Source organism: Myodes glareolus, chromosome 12 (genome assembly GCF_982192425.1).
Source record: "Myodes glareolus chromosome 12, mMyoGla1.1, whole genome shotgun sequence".
Lineage (NCBI taxonomy): Eukaryota > Metazoa > Chordata > Mammalia > Rodentia > Cricetidae > Myodes > Myodes glareolus.
The window spans coordinates 22,296,922-22,312,811 of record NC_142037.1 but is presented as its reverse complement, the minus strand read 5'-3'; the positions used below and the strand labels follow the sequence as shown (position 1 = coordinate 22,312,811).

The window sequence follows — 15,890 nt, the reverse complement described above, 5'->3', positions numbered from 1 at the left end:
CCTGATATCTTTCCCAGAAGGCTGGGAGTGGATTTTGTTAATGAGCTGGTAACCTTTCTGCTATCTGTGGAGAAAGAAAGTGGGTGTGGCAAACCTTACCCACCTTTTGCTATAGAGACAGACCTCACCCAAATTCCCCAGAATGATTATCCTAGACTTTTCTTTCCCTAGAACATTAAATAGTCACACTTGAGCTTTACTGTGCACCTGGATTAGACTGATTGTTGCCCGGAAGCCTTCCCCCAAATTGTATTATGTTTTAAATATGCTGACAGTGAACAGCCTGGCATTGGATGCCCAGAAGTCTCTGATCCAGGTTGATGAAGTCAATCTGCACCGGGTTTTCATTCTCGTCTTTCTTGAGGTTCACTTCCCTGTCTGACACCTGCAGTGGATCCCTTCAATGAACCAGGTGGCAGGCAGGCAGATTCCATTTTCAAATACTGTCCCTGGACTTCTGGGACAGAATGGTCTCTAATGTGACTGAGACTAAAAACCACACAGAAAGTTTCTTTTTGAAAAGGAACAGGGAAAATAGATGCCTGGGTCCACTGCAAACTACAAATCTGCACCTTTTAAGAGTTCTACAACGATGGCCCTGTAGACCCTTTCCTCCCTGGTGTCTGCCTCCTGTGGCTATCAGGTGAGGAACCTACTTCTTGATCCTGCACCTCTTCTCAGTCCTGGGCAGTGCAGCTCTTCTAAGAGTCAAGCAGACAGAGACTCCACTTACTCCTTAGATCAGGCTGCATCATCAGAAACCCGAGCTCAGGAGAGATGTGTGTTTACTGTAATGTGTTGCATGCACTTATTATTTTAGAGAACAAGATGAAAAAGACTTTTCAAAGATGTTCTCTTCGCTGCAGCGCTGATTTCAGCACCGCCCACACCTTGAGAAAAGACACACACTATCCTCAACATGAATGAAGAGATTTCTTCTCAAGGAATTGCTTTTTGTTTCCTAACAAAGATGGTAAAAATTCTAAATTGACTATGACTTTCCTCTTTTCTTTTTGGTTTTTCAAGACAAGATTTTCTCTGTGCAGTCCTGGCTGTCCTGGAACTTGCTATGTAGAAGAGGCTGGCCTTGAACTCAGAGATCAGTCTGCCTCTGTGGTGATGGGATTAAAGGTGTGAGCCACTGAGCCACTGTCACCCAGCTGACTTTCCTCTTTGACTAAACGCAACTCAGGACAAAACTGACAGTTAGTGGCGAGATGCAGTGAATGAAGGTGGCTGTTTTCTCTTTCCTTAGCCCAGATTTTGCAGTAATCCGCCTCCTTGTTACTATGACAGGACCGGGCACAGCGACAAGAGAGGCAGGACATGGATGCTTCTGCAAAGCTCATTTCATAACTCACAAGCAAGTAACATGTCAAGACAGCATTTTGAAACTAGGAGTGGGAGAGACAATCAGCCCGTAAAGCGCTGGCTGTGCAAACATGAGGATCTGAGTTCGAGTCCCCGGAACACACAACGGAACACCAAGCACGGTGGCACAGAGCTCCAGCGCTGGAAGGCGGGGACAAGTGGGCCTCTGGGGCTCACCGGTAAACCAGTCTAGCCAGCCTGGCAAGCGCCAGGACAGTAAGAGACCCTCTCAAAAACTGAGGTAGAGAGAATTGAGGAAGATTCCGGATATTGACCTTTAGCTCACGCGTGTACCTATGTGCACAGTGACCACACACATACAAATCACCTGCAAGATTATTCATGTTTTGTTTTCAAAAATAGTAAAAGTATCTTTTTTTTCCAACCTGAAAGCATTAAACACTAAAGTGGGCAGTTAAAAATGCTTTTCACAGAACTGAAGAGATGGCTCAGTGTTAAAAGGACTTACTGCTCTTGCAGAGGACCTGGGTTTAGTTCCTAGCACCTACATTGGGCAGCTCCCAACTACTTGCAACTCCAGTACCAAAGGATCTGACACCCTCTGGCCTTTTTGGTCCCCTGAACACAGGTGGTACATATGAATTCACATAGGTATACACACATATACATTAAAAGACTCTTAAAAATATGCTGGTCTTTGTGTGTTTCACATCATGCATCGCGATCGCACTCATCTCCTGTTCCCTCTGAACCCCCCCCAACAAAACAAAACAAAATTTAAGATAAAAAGGGAAAAAGAGAAAGAAATGAGGAAGAAGGGGAAAATCTCCACATGGAGGCTGCAGTGTGGCACAGTGAGTCACGCAATAGACCCTTTATCCATACATCTTTACACGCAGGCGTTCATCACAAAGAATCACTGGTCTGGTTCGGGGCCCTGTCTCTGCTGCGCTATTGACACGGGGCCCTCACTGGGACTCTTCCTGGACATCCTGTTGCTGCCCTGTCTCACAGAGATTCTGTAGCCCTGGGTCGGAAGGACTGCCCCTTCCCAGCCTGTGCTCCAGCAGATCACAGATGGGTGGATGCTGGGGTGAGCTAATACTGAACCCTGGTTCTGGGCTTGGGTAGTTGCAGGGTTGGTCAGCCCACAGTTCTCCCTCGTCCTCACCACCAGGGGGCGCGCTCCAGCACTGCCATGGCTAGTTCAGCCCTTGCAGCTATGCCGGGCCAGTTCTACGCAGGGCAGTTTTCTCACACTTATCTCTCTCCTGACCATGTTGTAACGTGACAGAGGAGTGATGGGGACAGCTCTCCCACCTGCCTCAGGCGTCAGTCGGGGAAATCTCGCCTCCGCCCATGCCAGTGGTGCACGTCTTTAATCCCAGGGCTCGGGAAGAAGAAGCAGGCAGATCTCTGAGTCTGAGGCCAGCCTGGTCTAAAGAGTGAGTTCCAGGACAGCCAGGGCTACACAGAGAAACCCTATCTTGAAACAAAACAAAACAAAACCACTAAAAAAAAGTTAAAAAGTGCTTCTCTTGGGTTGGCCAGATGGCTCATCCGCTAAAGGTGGTTTCCATGCAGATCTTGTAACTTAAGTTCAATCCTCGAAACCCACGTAAAAGTGGACAAGAGACCCCACTCCACAAAGTTGCCCTCTGGCCTACACAGGCACACTGTGGCATACACGTGCCTACCACACATTATATACACACTCCAATAAAAATCCTACAAACGCCTTCCCTATGCAGCATCGGCGTCTATAGAAACTCAGGTGACCGAGGCTGACCTTAACTCTGGACCTCTAGTCCTCCTGCCTTCACCGCCCAGCACTCAGAGCACATCTGGACCTCTAGCCTTCCCACCTTCACAGTCCAGCGTTCAGCACATCTGGACCTCTAGCTGCCCCCCCCCATCCTGCCTTCACTGCCCAGCGCTCAGAGCATACCTGCTTTTAGTTGGCGTGGGGGTCAAAGCAGGACTTTGTTCATGCCAGGCAAGCATTATTTTACCAACAGTGCTACAGCTGCTTCCCCCAAAATTTGTCCTTAAACTTTTTTATTTATTTATTTATTATGTATACAATATTCTGTCTGTGTGTAAGTCTGCAGGCCAGAAGAGGGCACCAGACCTCATTACAGATGGTTGTGAGCCACCATGTGGTTGCCGGGAATTGAACTCAGGACCTTTGGAAGAGCAGGCAATGCTCTTAACCACTGAGCCATCTCTCCAGCCCCCATCCTTAAACTTTTTAATAAAGGACTGAGATGCAGATTTGCTTAATAATAAATAGGATGTGGTATTATACTTAAACCTATCAACAACTAAGTTCTATAAAATGGCACACTTAAGAAGTCAAATTTTCTGGTTGGATAAAAACTTTAAAGATATGTAGCACAAACAAGGCTTCATTTATGCATACTGTTACTGCAGCAAATTTCACTATCTATTAGAACACAGAGTGTGGTATCTTTGCCTTCAAAGTTACAAAATACAAGGTCACTTACATTCAACATTCTCTGGAAATTTCCTGTGAATCTCTTTGTAAGTATCTAAGGCCTTTTGGTAGTTACCTGTAAGTAAAGAGAGAGGAAAATGTAATAATAGTTACCTATATAAAGTTATAGAAATATTACTAAATTTAATTAAAATGTTGATTCTAATCCAAAGCATTGGTATACTTTAATGGTTTAGTTGAAAGTTTATTTTTCATGTTTGCACAAGCAGATATGTATCATTTTTGAGTCATTTCTAGGAGAAAAAAATATATAATATGGGTGTGCTATTTCATGCCTGTAACCTCGGCACTCAGGAAGCAGAGGAAGGGGACGTCTGTCACACAGAGGCCAGCCTGATCACACAGTGAGTATTCGCTTCTCAACAGAAGTAATGCAGTGACTAGCTGATGTTAAGATCCACTCTGAGTGGGGTGTGGCTCAGTGGTCCCGTGCAAAGGAATGTGCATCTCACAGTCAAAATGTCCATCTGACCGGAGCCATGGTTGTGCTAAAGAGTGAGCCCTCCAGTGCAGGACCACACTAAGTCTGTAATGGATGTCCTGGCCACTTTGAAGACACTGACAGCTATTGGGTAACCTCCCAAGTGAGCAGGTGAACACGGACAACCTCAGTTTGTTCTTCCTGCGGGGTCAGGATTATCTTTTCTTGGGCATTTTATGGTCTGTGTGGGGTTTATAAACTTCTTAACACTGACCTCCTAGTTGAGTCTCTGGCATTTAAGCTACGGGCATCTTCTTGGGACAGAAGCACAAACCTCTGCACCTAATGATGTTTGTTGTAAATAATGCACAGTTCTTGCTGTCCCAGGTCTGAATTAATCACTTGGGCAGAAAATGGAAATAGAAACAAATATAAAAAGAATATTTTGTGGTTAACATGTAATGATCTCACGTTAATTTTGAGAAAGAACTCGTTTTTAGGAGAGTTCCTGGAATAGCCTGCAGGCTATGGTGTACTTAGTGGTAGAGTGTTTGCTATTAAATTCAAACCCAGTGCCAATCCACTGCCCTTGCCTTAAATAAAAATAAAACACCCCCACTCTGTAAGCATGACCTTTCCTGTATGTAGTAATTATTATGTTTTTCACATAATATGTATAATAAATTATGTGTGGTTATTCAGAAAGTTAATGTTTAATAAACATTCAACTGGAACACATTTATATGCATAACTACTTAAAAGAAAAAAACCAGAAACTAAATAAGAACTGAATAAAGTCAGAACGCTCACCACTTCTTCTGAAACAGCTGGCTACCATCAGCTGCCATTTCACTTGCGTGGGTCTAGAAAAGGAAGAAATGAGTGGAAATCAGAGATGAAACAAAATAACGAGATGGTGAAAAAGACTCATTAAGCTTTCTACCTTTAGTTCCTTTGAAGACTTCAGGCCTTTTGTTTACTTAATCTTTATTAATAATATGCAGGCTCACACATCTAGAGTATAAAATACTTGATCTTACGTTAGAAAAGCCAGGCTTTAATCCAAAGAGAGGGAAAGAGAACTCTTATCTATGCCCTTTTCACCTTTAACGAAAATCACATTCTTTTCTAAAGTAGTAATCACAACCAGGACCTCTAGAGACTGACTTTACAAACAGCCAAGACAGGCATGCTGGCACATGCTTGTGTTCTCAGCACTCACAGGAGGCTGAGGCAGGAGGATTTCTGTGATTCTGAAGCCATCTTTGGCTATGCAGTGAGTTCTAGGCTGAGCTGGGCTACTATGGGAGACCCTGTCTCCACCGTCCCTAACCGAATCAGGAAGAGTCTAGGGAAGTGTTTAAGATTCCCTGCCCTCCAAATCTCCCTTGTGCTTCCCCAGGGCCTTCTAGAAGGCCTTCCAACTCCAAGCTAGTTTGATGGCAAGCCTACCAGCTTGTGTGAACACATATGGGCTTCAATTTCAGTACTGTTATGTGCAAGTTATTAATTTTAAGCCCACTGCCCACACTATCCACTGCAATCTAAATAAAATATGCAGTTAATTGCATTACTTTCCTCCTTGAAGCCTGTCACTTTTCCACCCACATGTTACACCCAGGGTTCTAGCCAGGGGGTGGTGGCGCACACCTTTAATCCCAGCACTCAGGAGGCAGAGGCAGAAGAGCCAGTTCCAGGACATAAGGAATTTTAGGACCGCTGGGGCAACATAGGGAGACCTTGTTCTCCCAACCCATTTTTTTTTTATTCTTTGAGAATTTCATACATGTATACAATAAAATAAGATCAGATCCATTCCTAATTTGTCCCTCCAACTTTCCCAGGGCACCTCCCAACATGTCGCATTCCTATCTTCTTTTGAAATAACTCACTAAGTCCAATTATGCTGCCCATGTGTGCATAGGTGTGACCTGCGCTGCCTAGCGCTGGATGCTGCTAAGCATCTTTGCATATGCTTACCAGCGGTGTATATATTGTCTTTGGGGAAAATGTCCTCAAAGTCTTTGTTCATTTTTGTTACTGTTGAGCTGTCTGAGCTCTTTATATATTTGGGGTAATAACTTACTCTGTGGGTTGCTTTTGTACTCTTATTTGTTAAGCAGAAGATTGAAATTTTGATGAAGTCTAATATTGCCTATTTCTGTGTTTTGATACCATTTCTGGAGTTTTTGTCACATTCAATGGCATGAATAATTTCCACCAAGAGTTTTTATGAGTGTTTTTTTTTTAATTTTATGTACATTTGTGTTTTGCCTGTGTGTATGTTTCTGTGAGGGTATAGGTTCCCTGGAAGAGGAGGTACAGACAGCTGTGAGCTGCCATGTGGGTGTGGGGAATTGAACCCATATTCTCTAGGAGAGCAGCCAATGCTCTTAATTACTTGAGCCATCTCTCCAGCCCTCTCTTGTGAGTATTTTATAGTTTTAGTCTTATATTTATTTGGGTCTTTAATTCATTTTAAATTTAGTTTTGCATATGGGATAAACTAAGGGTTCAATTTTTTGTGGTTGTTGTTTTTGGGATGGAGGACTGATTTGTAACCCAGACTGTCTTTGAACTCTCAATTCCCCCCACCTCAGTCACAGAGTAACCAGACTACTGGCGTGCACCATCGGTTGGGTTCAGACTTCATTTTCCTGCCATGTAAATATCGAGCTGTCAAACATTTTTAGCCAAAAAGACCGTTGTTCCTCCATGCTTTTGTACAGTACGTGAGAGGGGTTACTGTGGGGATCTAGCGGCTATTCTCTCGGCGGTCTTTCTAGCCCCTGAAGTGCCACACTGTTTTGATTATGGCAGTACGCAAGCACATTCTGAAAAGAGGGATGTGGAATTTTCCAACTTTGCTTCTTTTTGGATTGACTATTCAGAGCCCCTAGAGATTCTCTATGAATATTAGATGGACTTCCTATGTCTGTAAAATACTATAGAGATTTTGATAGGGAGAGCCTTGACCTTAAGATCACTCTGATTGGTACTGCTAATAACCCAAGTCTTCTAATCCATGTACATGATGTCTTCCCATTTGTTTATGTCCTTAATCTCTTTCAGGGGTGAGTCATAGCTTTAAGTCCATGCTTTTTAGTTACACAATTAAATCAACAACTAGTTACCTTATTCTTTTTAATGCGGTTACAAATGATATTATTTTTACTAATTTAATAGTTGCCATTTTGGATTGTTTATTTCAAGTCTACGGAAATACAAAAAGATTTTACGTGATTTTACATACTGCAATCTTACTGAATTCTTTTATCGTATTTCAATTTTGTGCATACATTCCTCAGAGATTTCAGGACTTTATATACACCATCTATTGTCCTATGGCCTTCAGGGTTTCTGCTGAGGACTCTGGTTAATCTTATCCAGCATCCCTTGGATGTGATGACACTTCCTCTCGATGCTCTCAAGACTTTCTCAATAGCGTGGCTAAAGTGTCTCATGGGGGGGGAGTCCCTCGGATTTTTCCCACTCAGAGTTCATTGAGCTCTGTAGACTCATAGATTCACAACCTTTGCTCAATTGGGAAATGCTGGCCACAATGTGTTCCAGTAGTTTCTCTGCTCTTTCTCTTCCTGGAGTTCCCACAGGCATGCATATACTGGTCCTCTGATGGTGTTTTACGATAGTAATCATGATGAGCATATTAAAATAACATTCTCTAAAACATTTAAATAATAGAATTGCATTGAATAATGGACCAACAAGAGTAGAACTTCTTTTCTTTCCTTTTTACCTTCATTCCTTCTTTCTTTCTTTTTTTGAAACGGGTTTTCACACTGCATCCCAAGACGTTGGCTTTGAACTTGTGGAAAATCTCCTGACTCAGCTCTCAAGCAGTGGGATTACAGATGTGATTGACTATAATCATCATGGGCTAGTATTTCACAATATTTTAAGATTTAATTTATAGATATACAGAAAACAGAAAACAGAAGTATAGGCTTAGGCCAGTAGTAACCAGCACATCACGAAGAACACAAAACACAAGTGATACAAGCGGAGGGGTTTCCAGCACGGGCATCACAAGGAACAATTAAACTGAATTAAACCATTTGCCAAGTCGCCATAATATGTAAGGAGTTATATGACAGAGGAATGAACTTTCCCACTTAAGAGCTATGTTCTTACAGTAGAGGCAGATTTTATATAACAATAAATACTTAGCACATATAGCTACAATTATTATGTATCAATTTAAAACAATTTTTTAAATAACTTTTTTGTTTTTTTGAGACAGGGTTTCTCTGTGTAGCCTTGACTGTCCTGAAACTTGCTTTGTAGACCAATCTGGCCTAAAACTCAGAAATCTACCTGCTTCTGCCTTCTGAGTGCTGGGATTAAAGGCATGTGCCACCACGCCTGGGAAAATAAAAATGTATTTTTAAAAATGATTTAGCATTCCAGAAAGGAAATTACAGTGTACAGTTCAGAAACTACATGATCAAAAATATAGAGGAAATGTAATTAATTTAAATTACACTTAAATTACTCTGTCACTTAAAAAAAACATAAGACAGAAGCAAATGAAGGTAAATGCGAGAACAGTAGGGAAAGATGTCTAACGGGACTTTACATGAAAGACATCATTTTCAGGGAAACTGAGGCATGAAGCAGGGAGAGAAACTGAGGAGCTCTGAAAGGAACGGAAAGAGGAGATGAGGAAACACTCGAGACCAAGGACCAGGGCTGATGTGACCCAGATGTATATGGCATCGTTACGAGGTCACATAACTTATCTGGACAGCTGTTCCTGGCTGAATAAATGGTTGAATTAACCCAGGAACAAAACTCTGGGAGAGCAGACAGGCCAGCAAAACAAGAGAGAAAATGGAGTTGAGGAACCAGCAAGAAAGGGAATAGATATGAACAAACTAGACATTCCAGAAAGGCCATGTTCAGAACTGAAGCCAAGAGGAGGCTGAGATTAAAAGAGAAAAAAAGAGTAATATTCACTACATGGCAGTTCCTCTTATTAGACTCTTCTAGCATCAAACCTGTCCTAAGACTGAGAAAGTCACTTTCTGATCTGTGAACAAATACTGCTTGTTCGCTGAGGTTTGGGTAAGGAAAACAGACAAAGTACACTGTAAAAGGTATTTAAAATTTTTATGCAAAGGCAAATATATCTGTCACAATAGAGACCAAGTAAAATAAAAAAATACAGGAAAATAAAAACTCATTAAAAGATGTTCATGAATTTATTACACTTATCAGATACTTATTTTCTAGGAATTAAAAAGAGTCTCAATGCAAGACATTAACTAAATATAAAATCTAAACAGTTACTTACTGTATAAGAGATGCTCTTTCAAAGTACTGAATAGCTTTTTCACAGAACTGGGTATCGATGTAATAGGCTCCAAGCCACTCGATGACCTCAATATTAGAAGGGAAATACCTGTATGACTAGAGAACACCCAGAAGGCGACAATGTAACATCAGCAGCAATACGGAAACTACTCCTGATTACTTTTCCTGTTAGTGGACCTAGTTATAAAAGCATGAACTAGCAAAAGAACTTGACAAGCTCTAAAGCTATACAACACTTACAAAATGTAGGTCTGCTTGACAGCTTTCAGTTATACATCTGAGTCATAGTAATATTTAAAAGAATCAGAAGATGCAAATAATGGTTTAAGAAAAATGAGTTAGTATTTTTCATTTTAATTAATATAATCAAAACTATAGTTTAAGAAAGTTGAATTTTAACAAATAGTTATTAGTTCTAAACTAATATGCTTTTCTGAAAAGCTGGGGTCCATGAGAAACTGGAAGGAAGTGAGATGCACACCCACCTCGTAGTAATACTGGAAGGCTTGGGACTTGTCCCCCTCACTGTCGTACAGCTCGCCCAGTTTAGACAGAGCTTGGGAATCAGTCGGAACAACGCTGATCAGCTGCATCAGCCACTCAATCGCTTGGTTGGGATCTTCCATTAGCTCGTATCTTGGACAATGTCAGTTAAGATTCAGGCACCAATAAGCGAGATTGGAACGCGATAGTGAAAATGGTTCCAGGCCTCAGGACTATGCTGTCTGCACTGTTAACCCTACATCTCTGCGGGAGGCAGATAGGTGGGAGGCAGGACAGTGCTGCCCAGCAACACCCTTGCTCTCTTTCTAGTCGGCTTCCCTCTGGCTTTCTTTAGTTGTTTCTCCTGCACTCAGAAAAGCAGACATGTGTCCGTGTTGTAATGCCTGCCCCTCACGGCACTGGAGAGCACTGGGACTCTCTCATTTTGATAAACTTTGACTACAACATTGGGGAAGAGTTAAAGTTTAGGTAGGTTTTTCATATACTGTCACCTTGATATGTTTCATGTAAATATGTTTAGGAAAAGGATAGGTACACCTGTAATAACTTTAAGTACTATTCATTCTAGATGTAGGTTTAAATTTTTTTTTACAAAATTTTAGATTATTACAATGTTTTTGTAGAGTTGGAAATGGAACCAGGACAATATCTAGCAGAATCACTTGAAGCACTGCCCAGGAACGCCGGAATGTTTGCTCAATGACCCCAGCTCTCTTAAGCTCTGTACAGTAAGAAAATTGTCTTCCTGCATTTTTCCTGTGTATTTTTCCTAATTATAGTATAACCCTAAGGACAGGGCATTTTCTCTCTGTAGTTTCCTTTAATACCTAGTAAGTCCTCTGCATATACACAAGCATTTTGTTTGTATCAACATTTATTGACTATTACTTATTTATATCTGATATTGAATGATATGAACACATCCCAACACAAGGCTCTATTTATTTAGCAAGAAGTCTCCTGCGGTTTTCACAGTTTTGTTTGTGTCGGGTTTTTGGTTGTTGTTTTGGAGATGAGGTGAGCTAAACTGTTGCCAAGCAGGCCTTGCTCTCCAGATCCTCCTGCCTCAGCCTCCTGGCAGCTAGGGTTATAGGTACTCACACTCAGCTTGGTCCCTTGCTTTGAACATGGCAAAGCAAATGTGATACCTCAAGAAAAAAATGTAAGATTCATTCAAAGAGTCTCAAATGCATCAACTAACTACTGCCTAGTCACTAACAAGGCATGAGCAGAAACATGATGTTTAGTTGCAGGAAAAATGGACAAATTATACCTCCTAGGGTGTAGCTCAATGGTAGAGCATTTACCCAGCAAGAGCAAGGCCCCATGTTCCATCTTAAGCACTGCTTGAAACACACACAAAAAATAAAGGAATAACTATAATACCATCTTCTCTAAAAATTTATGAGAAAATTAAAATATACTTTATCCAAAGTAGAATGGATAGTATTTAGTTTAATAATATATCCCACCTTTCTCTAAACATATTTACATGAAATATATTAAGGTAACAGTATATGAAAACCTACCTAAACATGAGCTCTTCCGAGTGGCATGGTCAAAGCTCATCAAAGTGAGAGAAATCACAGTGCTTTTCCAATACAGTGAGGGGCATTACAACACGAACACATTGGCTTTCCTAACCGTGAGTGGGGAAAACAGGAAGCTAAGCGCTGCAGACGCTGACATGACAGCAATACTTCATGCAGAGAGCCCAACACAGGATCTAATCCTGCACAGAGCACACACCGGCATGAGTGCTGATGAGCAAGGCTACGCAGCACTGAAGACTTTCGAGGGTAACGGTCTCCAGAGAGCTATATTCACTATATCTACACAACAGCAAAAAGTAATCCATTACCTAAACCCAATAGTACTAGTTAGTCATGAATCTTAATAGCCTACATGAGCTTTTGAAACAAAATCAGAATTAGTACGATGCTTTAAAGTATCTAATAACTTCCAGTAAGAGATTATCTGTACTCAAAATATCCTCAATTTCTTCAATTAGTTTTTTAAAATAAAAATTAATGATCATTATTAACTAATTCTTCTTAGGATGCAAATAATCTTTTACCAACTGAACTACTTTCAGCAAGTTAATCTGTCATATTATCCTTATCAATTATCTCCATGGCTAACATTATTTAACAATTAATATTCAATTTCCAATTGAGAGAATTAATAATGTCCTTAAGCTTTCAAGTGAGATACACATTTGCTATCTGGCAAAGAACTTGTGCGCTGTTCCGAAGGATTGCATGCAGTTTCAGGAAGGAGTCCAAGGCTTCGTCTAGACGATTTAGCTTCTTATAGGTGAGGCCTTGAGAAGACAGAAAGCAGCAGCATCACAGGCAGAACTGTACTCAAAGCAACAGGATAAGTGTTTAAATGCATGCAAAATCATCCAGAAGAGAAAATGAAAGTGAACTGTGGCGTTTAAAAAACCATACAGGTTGAGATTTCTCCAAGCAGACATGAGACATGCTATAGAGAGCTCCTGAGATTTTAAAGTGTGTGGCGGTGGGGGCAGTTCATCAGGGACAGCTGACAGGAACAGACAAACAGACTCAGAGAATGGAATGCATACTGCAGACATGGATCCAGCCATAAAACTTAACAGAAGGGATAAACGTGCTAGGACATATTGACTGTACACAACAGGGACAAGAGTAAATCCTTCTTTTATTACAGAAAAATTCAAAGGACAAGAGCAGAAGGGGCCTAGCTAGGAAAGGAAAGGAGGTAGCAGGAGTGTGGACACTAGAGAGAATGATGGGCAGGGAAGGCAAATATGATAAAAATACTTTCTGTTCATGAAAATGTCATAATAAAACCTATTATTATGTATGATTAATACTTGCTAATAAAATGTTTTAAAAATTCAAAATTTACTTTTAAATTACATAGGAAAAATAAAGCTGTGAGAGTCTAAAAATATCTAAAATTTATAAAGTAAACAAAACATCTAAATAGGCAATTAAGTGATCCCAGAAGGACTGTGCCCTTCCCTTCCCTATGCCAGTACAACCCTTTCCAGATTTCAAATGTCACATCCTTAGTCCCTTCTTGCCATTTCTCAGTGAGGTGCCTCTACTCCCCACTTCTTCCCTGGTCCCACACCTCATCTCCAGGGCTGGCAGACAATCGACTGGCAGGCCAGTCTTCAACCAAACAGATCAGTCCAGACTGGGTGCTTACGTAATGCTCAGTTCACCATTCTAACAAACACAGATCTATTCATCTTTCCCTCCTCCTGTGGTATGTACGTGTATGTGTGCACCCGCATGTGCACACACACATGCTGAAGCCAGAGACATGTATGTGTTTGGCAACACTTCAGAAGCAACACTGCTCATATCAGACAGCTTCTGAGGACAGGAAGTGAATGAGATGGTCATGAACCTTCATGTCTTGTAAGAGTACAAATAATACAAAGTCTGAGGTGCTGGGGAGATACTCAGTGGTTAAGAGCACTGACTGCTCTTCCGGAGGACCTAGGTTTGGTTCCTAGTACCCACACAGTGGCCACAACCACCTGTAACTCCAGTTCCAAGAGATGAGGGATGCTGTGCTGGCCTCTCTGTGTTCCAGCCACACAAGTGGTACACAGACAGGCATGCGGACAAAACACCCACACACATAAAATAAAAATGGAAAAAGTATTAAAAATTCTGAAGCACATTTGGCAAAACATTAAAACATGTCAAACTGTGGCACTAAACAGCTTCCAAGTACTTTTTTGTATATTTGACATTTTTCCTAATTAAAAAGGAAAATAGGTGTCGTCCCCCCCTTATTTGGGAAACGTTTAAAAATACCATCTCATATCATCAAAAACTTGGGGACACAGTCAGCCTTCCAACTGCGGTGGACACAGACATTAGAAAAGTCTTTTTGGAGAGCAAATAACAATGCTGACCCAAATTTTACATAGCACGGCTTTTGAATCATTAACTCCACTAAGAATAATGTTATTTTTTTTCTTTTTTTCTTTTTTTGGTTTTTTGAGACAGGGTTTCCCTGTGTAACAGTCCTAGTTGTCCTGAAAATAGCTCTTGTAGACCAGGCTGGCCTCAAACTCACAGGGATTCACCTGTCTCTGCCTCCTGAGTGCTGGGGTTAAAGGCGTGTGCCACCACAGCCCGGCCGAATAATGCTATTTTCTAAAAGATGTCGACAATGTCTTAATGTCCCTTGCCACGTTGAACTCACCAATGTTATAAAGTGCTTCAGTACAAGAAGAATCGTTTCTCAGGGCCTCCTTATAGAATTCAGCCGCCTTCTCATAATCACCGTTTGCAAAAACTGTGTTCCCTTTATTAGTGAGAGCGGATGGGTTGTATCTATCCGAGTTCACAGCTAAATCTGCATAGCTGCTGGCTTGGGCAAATTCATTTTCCTAAAGAATAAAAGATAGACAAATTTCAAGTCTAAATTTCAAATCTCCTCAGATTGTTCTGAGATTATTAAAACGATAAATGGACTTTCTGAGAGTATGAACAAAGATGACCAGAAACAATTATTTTAACTACCTGAGATCTGACGGCTGTCACAGTTGTCCAGCTCAGACAGCCAAGCATCTTAGGGCTGGCTTTTCTAGTCTCATGCTTTGATAACAACAGTATTTATATGTGGGTGGTTCCATGTTCAACGCCCAACCCCCGTGTCCTCATTTGCTGCGCACTGCCTTCCCACCTGAAGCACTGAAATAGCTGGAAGGGCCTCAGCCGGCCCCTGCTCTGCACCTGGCTGTTTGTACTTCTGCCCACGCAGTGCTTTCTCTTCCTCTCTCAGCCACAAGCTTGATCAGGACCTTGCTGTCGTTCACATGAAGTCCATAGACCCCTTCATTTCATTGGACATGGGCAGCAGTGTCAGGTCAGCGCAGTGAGACTGAGAACCCCTTTAAAATGCCCACGACAGAGGCAAACACTCCACAGGGCTGGAGCAGTCACCACTATTGCCTTCCTCCAGGGTCCTTTTCTGTCCCTCAAGAGAAACCCTGTGTCCGTCAGCAGCCACACTCTGCTCTCTCTTCCCCAGGCTCTGGGCACCTGTGCTCTGCTTTCTATTTCCCTTCCTATCTGGACGCTGGCTATTACCTGGGACCTCTGGGTCTGACTTCTTGTACTTGGTGCGTTTGTAAGGTCTCTGGATCATGTACCAATAGTCTGTTCTCTTAATGGCCGACTAGCATCCATGTATGGACCACATGGGGTTTATCCCTCGGTCACTGATGCATTTATGCTGCTTTCATTCACCTTTTGGTTGTTAGGAACATCTATGTGTGGACTGAACTACAACTTACACAAAAGCTGCTACCAGGAAGTGGAGTGCAGCTGTGGGAAGGCTAAGCCTCACAATTGTCTTCTGGACAACAAAGAGAACTTAGAAACGCTGTGAGGGCTGCGTTGAGACTGCTGAGGGGAACTCAGCAGAGCCTGCAGAGGTGGGAAGGAGCTGCCATCTGAGGTGGAGTAAAGGGCAAATCAAGTGTGTAGCTGGAAGGCAACTGGCATAAGTGGCGCCCACCTATTTTCAGGAGCCCCAGTGATTGGCATCTAGTAGGCACTCAATGAATGCTTGTTACAGATGGTGTTCTGCAACCCTACCTAAGTCATTTAACCTGAGATACCCCTTTCTTCACCACAGCACGGCGGCTTAGCACGGTCTGACGACTGGTGTCCTCACTAGCAGCCTTTCCCCCTCACTTCTTGCTCATGTCTGCGAACTCGGCCTCTGGCAGCATTTGTCACAGGCAGCCCTCAGTTTACCTCT

General features: G+C 42.0%; 1 protein-coding gene across 3 annotated transcripts in view; it reads right to left on the bottom strand.

Annotated features, from left to right (window-relative positions):
* Ift88 (intraflagellar transport 88) overlaps positions 1 to 15,890 on the bottom strand; it is a 106,726-nt gene that overhangs the window by 36,924 nt on the left and 53,912 nt on the right. For all 3 annotated transcript variants that reach the window (XM_048442030.3, XM_048442029.3, XM_048442028.3), the window contains exons 17-22: positions 14,325 to 14,511; positions 12,324 to 12,432; positions 10,091 to 10,241; positions 9,586 to 9,701; positions 5,082 to 5,134; positions 3,840 to 3,905 (exon numbers count right to left, since the gene is read on the bottom strand). In XM_048442030.3, the coding sequence (XP_048297987.2) occupies positions 3,840 to 3,905; positions 5,082 to 5,134; positions 9,586 to 9,701; positions 10,091 to 10,241; positions 12,324 to 12,432; positions 14,325 to 14,511 (682 nt within the window). The remainder of the gene's footprint in view (positions 1 to 3,839; positions 3,906 to 5,081; positions 5,135 to 9,585; positions 9,702 to 10,090; positions 10,242 to 12,323; positions 12,433 to 14,324; positions 14,512 to 15,890) is intronic.